Source organism: Asparagus officinalis, chromosome 10 (assembly GCF_001876935.1).
Source record: "Asparagus officinalis chromosome 10, Aspof.V1, whole genome shotgun sequence".
Classification (NCBI taxonomy): domain Eukaryota; kingdom Viridiplantae; phylum Streptophyta; class Magnoliopsida; order Asparagales; family Asparagaceae; genus Asparagus; species Asparagus officinalis.
In genome coordinates, this window is record NC_033803.1 from 58462713 (window position 1) to 58468383 (window position 5671).

Genomic DNA, 5671 nt, shown 5'->3' on the forward strand with positions numbered 1-5671 from the left:
GGCTCGGCGGGAGATCGGCGTTCGTCGGGAAACTCGGTGACGATGAGTTCGGCCGCATGCTGGCCAATATCTTGAAGGATAATGGGGTGATCGATGGCGGGATCTGCTTCGACTCGGGAGCGAGGACGGCGCTGGCGTTCGTGACGCTGAGGGCTGATGGCGAGAGGGAGTTCATGTTCTATCGAAACCCTAGCGCTGATATGCTGTTGACGGAGGCGGAGTTGAATTTGGATCTAATTCGAAGGGTAAGTTTTTTTTTGTTTGGATTTTGCATTGAGATCTGCGTTTTTCTTGTTGTTTTTTTAATTAAAAAACTCATTTAAAAAAAAATTACTCGTATATCCAGGATACCTGAGTTGGTTCATTTTTGGACCCAAAAACTTTTGGTAGACTACGTGATCTGCAAGAAAATGTTTTTTCTTTTGCAGATTTGCCCCTGAGCAAAGTTTCGTTCTCATGAAAAATATTGTTTTCCCTCTTTAGATGTTTGGTTCTTGTAAATTTCGCAGATTGGCCTCTTAAAAAGCGTGATTTTCATTGAGATCTGCTTCTTCATTTTAACTTTAAATCCTTGCACTTTTAAAACCATTTATACACCCAAAAGTTACCCGAGTTGGTTAATCTTTGAGCCAAAAATCTTGGATAAACTACGTGATCTGCAAGAAAATGTTTTTTTTTTCGGGGATTGCACACTGAACAAAGTTTCATTTTCATGAAAAGTTATAGGTTAAATGTTTGGATCTTGTAAGCTCTGTTTGACTTCTATGTTATATGCTATGAGAGGCATGGAACGAATAATTTAATCCTCACGGATCATCAAGATCGGATCAAAGTTCTGCTTCTACGTGATTTGAAATGAGATTTAAGGATTATATTTGATTGATGAATTAATTTAGGAATTAAATTCTCTATTTAGTTTTTATTGAATCGTTGGTGATCCGCAAGAAAAGTTCCCTTTTTTGCAGATTTCCCCTGAACAAGGCCTAAATTACACCGAACAATATATATTTTTGCTTAAGCTTAATTAGACGTGTCCTCTTTATGTCGATAATCGCTGTATTAAGGTTGGAATTAGCTTTGCTTGATATTTGAACTAATTCTGGATTAAATTCGTTATTTAGTCTTTATTGATGTTTGAGTTTGAGATCTAGAATTTTGCTTGTCAATTAAGCTAAACGTGGGGGGGGAAGACAAGATCCCACTAAACTATTTGCTGAATAATAATAAACCGATATAAACAGAACGAAAGATCCAAGTTCGAAGGGAAAAGTGGAGGGGCCCAGTGTATCAGACTTTGGGTCAAGAGGTGGTAGATACGATTAAGGGGTAGGTGAAAGTGTTTTTCTTCTTGAAAAATCCACACCAGCATCGCACGTGCATGAATATGGTAGAAGCGCCTCGGTAACTTTGTCTAAGACAATTATTACTAAAGTTTAAAGTGTGAAATATAAAGTTATATGGGGGATTTAGTGGAAAATGATGTGGAAAACTTTTTAAGGACTAGATAACAAATACAAATCTTATCAGAATACCTAGCATGCGAGCAAGATCAAGATATCTGCTCGAATATGGATGGTAAAATTTATCATAAATAAATCGACTACAAATTTTATACTAGGTTTGATACAAGTATCAAACACTTACAGGATCCTTATAATATTCATTAGTTGCTGTAAAAGAGTATTAGAAAAGCATAGTCTAATTTGTCTTGCTAAATTTTAAATTTTCCAATCTTATTTTGGATAAATTGATGTAACTGAGACGCCCTGCATCTGCTTTTCCCTGGGTTTCTGAAGCAATCAATAGGGCATGGGCTGGTTGCTGTCTCTAGTTTTTGTTGCTACCTGGGTTTTATTTTTTATTTTCTCTCCTCGTGTTTTGGTTTGGATTCCTATTCTCTGCACAAGGTCTTGTCATCCCTCGTGAAATCAGCTAAAATAGATCAAAAGGTATTAATAAACTAACTACAAAATCTAGGTAAATTTAATCTTTCTGAGTGTAGCTAACACTTTTCATCATCTATAGAAGTATTTTGCCTGTGCTAGCATGTGTAAATCTTAACATGTAGAGAATGGAATACGGAGGGGATAGCAGGAACCAAATTCGAATCATTAGCTTGTAAATATAATAAGGTTAATGATGATCCAGTTTTGCAACATATTCATTCAATCAATTTGTTCACAAGTGCAGAAATGGAATTACATGAGCTAAAAACTGCAAATTCTACTAGCAAGTGGGCTTTTTATCAATAAGCCATCCTCTTCACTATTTTGCTCTATCTAATCTGTCATGCTGACATTTAGTACTTGAGAAAAAGAGAGATGACTTCTTTTGGGCCCTTTGCTTTTACTCCAATGAGCTGTTGGTGGGGACCTTTGGCTGCAAATTGGTTGGAGAGGCTTAATTCTGATTTGTGTAAACATGATCTACTTTAGGCAGAGTTTGATGCTAAATTGTAACTTTGCACCTAACTTTTGACTGGGTTCCTTCACCTTAATTAATTTATTAATGGTCAGTCCTCTTATTGGCCCTATCTCATTATTAAGGCATGTGGCGCATTTCATTAACTTTTAAGAGAGCGTGACCATTCAACTTCATATAATTTTATATTGTGTCAAGTTGTAGTTATTTATACTTTTAGGACTGATTTTCTAGCTAATATAGTAAAAAATTAGTTTAATGGACACATTTAGCACATTCTTATTATATATTCCTTTCAATTTGTGTCATAGCTAGTTCTGAGAAAGTGTTAAGAGGTTCACTATTTACTTTAGAGCTTTGTATTACATATGTTGTAGAAAATCATCTCTGTGCCCTTGAGTTTCAATTGAATTTCTTGTACACCCCTTAGAAATTAAATAGTACGTTCTGCTTATTAAAAGTATCTCTTTGACTCCTGTATTCTACTTTAAATCATACCTTACTATTTCTTTAAAGGTTAAATTACTTTATAATCCAAAAGTAGATGGTTTGCATGATTTATGTAGTGAGTTCCTGAATAGAATAATTGGTCCTGATTAGAAGTAGAAATAGTAGGGGTCTACACAAAATTTTGAGAAACAGCAAATGTTTTTTTACCCTTTGAAAGTAATCCTGTTTATGAATATGAGGGGTTAAGGGAATATGTTAAGTTAGTAAATTCATTTCGTATAAAGGATTAACTTCGTGAGATATGACTTATAGTAATCCATGATCTCCTATGTAGTGTGTGAAAGAGAGATGATTTCATCAATTTCTTTACAAACAAAGGCAGTTATTTCTTAATCTGGGTAAGGAGTACAATTAGTAAATCCCTGGTTAACTCCATTCAGTTCATCAATACGCACTATCTTAATTCTTTTGTAGCCTTAATACGGATTAACTTGTTTTATTCTATATGCATACTTCCTCGGTTAGTAAGTTAAGGATCAACTCTTCGTAGTCGCTCACTTAACCTTTTTGAAAACATCAGAAGTAAACATGACAATAAGTTGATTTAAAATTGACATAATGCATTTTCTGAATTGCAACAATTAACCCAATTCTCATTTTCCTCTGTTTTGTGTTTTCTCACTTAACCTTTTTAAGAACATCATAAGAAATAGTGACGATTCATTGATTTGAAGTTGACATAATACATTTACTTAATGGCAACAATTAACCCAATTCTCTGTTTCCTCTGTTTTGTGTTTTCTCACTTAACATTTTTGAGAAAATCAGAAGAAAATCCTGATAATAAATTGATTTGAAATAGACAAAATACATTTACTTAATTGCAACAATTAACCAAATTCTCATTTCCCTCTGTTTTTTGTTTTCTCAGTCTACAGTCTTCCACTACGGCTCCATAAGCCTTATCACAGAACCCTGCAGAACTGCACATCTAAGAGCCATGGAGGTCGCCAAGGAAGCGGGCGCTCTCCTCTCTTACGACCCTAACCTCCGTCTCCCTCTCTGGTCATCTGCTGATGAGGCAAGAACACAGATCATGAGCATCTGGGACCAGGCTGACATCATCAAGGTCAGTGATGTCGAGCTCGAGTTCCTTACTGGAAAGGACACTGTTGAAGACGAAGTGTGCATGACTTTATGGCGCCCGAGCTTCAAGCTCATGTTGGTTACCCTTGGAGAGAAGGGTTGCAAGTACTACACCAAGGTAACACTGTTTCCTCTTTTTTTTTCTTTTGCCAATAAAATTATTTGCTGATGTGCTCCTCTGTATCATGGAAGTGTAGTTATTTATACTGTTTTATATTATTATGGGACTGCTTGTTTTTAGACTCAATTAGGAACCTCATGGCAATGTTTACGAAAATATAATGAAAACTAACGAAAAAATAATGTTGCCATTAGCTTTAGAGGCATATATGTTAATAAAATAGGGAAAGTTTTATTTGCAGCTACAGTCCCTTGTACTTTGATAATTTAACTTTTTTATATTATTTTCTTTTTATTAGCACCTCCACTCTATTGCCCTCGTTCTTTTTTTTTGTAACTTTTAAACTCACTTGGGAATCTCTTGGGACTTTCTGGGTAAATGTCTGGTTCCTGTTATTAGAAATTTACATGTGAGTAAAATAGATCAGAGTTGATAAGTGGTGACACTCCCATAGTATATGAGGTGCATCTACAATTAACCCAAAAACTTCGAAAAATGACAGAAAAATGATTCTCATGGTCTCATTAAACTCTGTAGGATTTCCATGGCTCTGTTGATGCATTCACCGTCAAGCAAGTAGACACCACAGGAGCAGGTGATGCGTTTGTTGGTGCACTACTCACCAAGCTTGTCGAGGACCAATCTGCTCTTCAAGTATGTGACAAATTCGAACCAGTGTAATCTGAACTGAAATGATCGATAATGCTAATTAATTCTAACACGAGCTTTTCTCTTTGATTGATAGGATGAGAAGAGAATGAGGGAGATTCTGAAATTTGCAAATGCATGTGGAGCTATAACGACCACTAAGAAAGGGGCAATCCCTGCGTTGCCCACCATAGAGGAAGCTGTGGCTTTTATGAAGGCTTAGGGTCTTTTTTATGATTCGAAAATCGTTGTTGTATGATCTTTCTTATTAAGTTTGTGGCCTTCCCATAATGTTTCTGATGATATGTTTGCTGAGGATTGAAAAGCTGTTTTTCTCTCTTTTAATTGTCCGTGGCAGTTGCTCATTGAGAAAGTTAACAGTGCCTCCCTTGTTCCTATTCCTGCTTTCACGAACAAACTAAAGCTCTTTTAAGGGCATCTCCATCAGCTTCTCTAAAATTTTCTTTAAAATGGAGAAGCAAAAGTCATATTCTTCAAATTATTTTTACACTAACTCTAACAGCTTTCTTATTTTGAAGAATCTTTTTTTTTCTAAAAATTTGGAGAATGATGCAGATTTGGGTAAGGTTCCCCGTTTTTTCTCTTTCATCCCTATTTTGGGGAATGAGATGGAGAATCTGTTGGACCAAAAACCTAATTAGATTTATCAAAAGTGGAAAATGGAGAAGCTGTTGGAGATGCTCTAAATGCTACAACAAAGCAAGTGCTCCCCTAACACAGTCTCATGTGAACTAATCTGCTCAGCTATGCAATGGATTTTTAAGCGTCAAAAGGACGTTAATCTCTAAACTCCAACGATTAGAGGATGATTGTACAACATTTCAAAACTAAAACTTATTTTATCCTTTGTCCCAAAATTTTCTT

At 35.7% G+C, this 5671-nt stretch overlaps 1 protein-coding gene across 1 annotated transcript in view; it reads left to right on the forward strand.

Annotated features, from left to right (window-relative positions):
• The window catches only part of LOC109825353 (fructokinase-1-like), a 5366-nt gene extending 184 nt beyond the window's left edge, over nt 1-5182 (forward strand). Inside the window, 4 exon segments of the mRNA XM_020392201.1 lie at nt 1-245; nt 3803-4135; nt 4676-4792; nt 4884-5182. The exon segment at nt 1-245 is cut by the window's left edge and continues 9 nt beyond it. Coding sequence (XP_020247790.1) covers nt 1-245; nt 3803-4135; nt 4676-4792; nt 4884-5009 — 821 coding nt within the window. The 3' untranslated portion in view covers nt 5010-5182.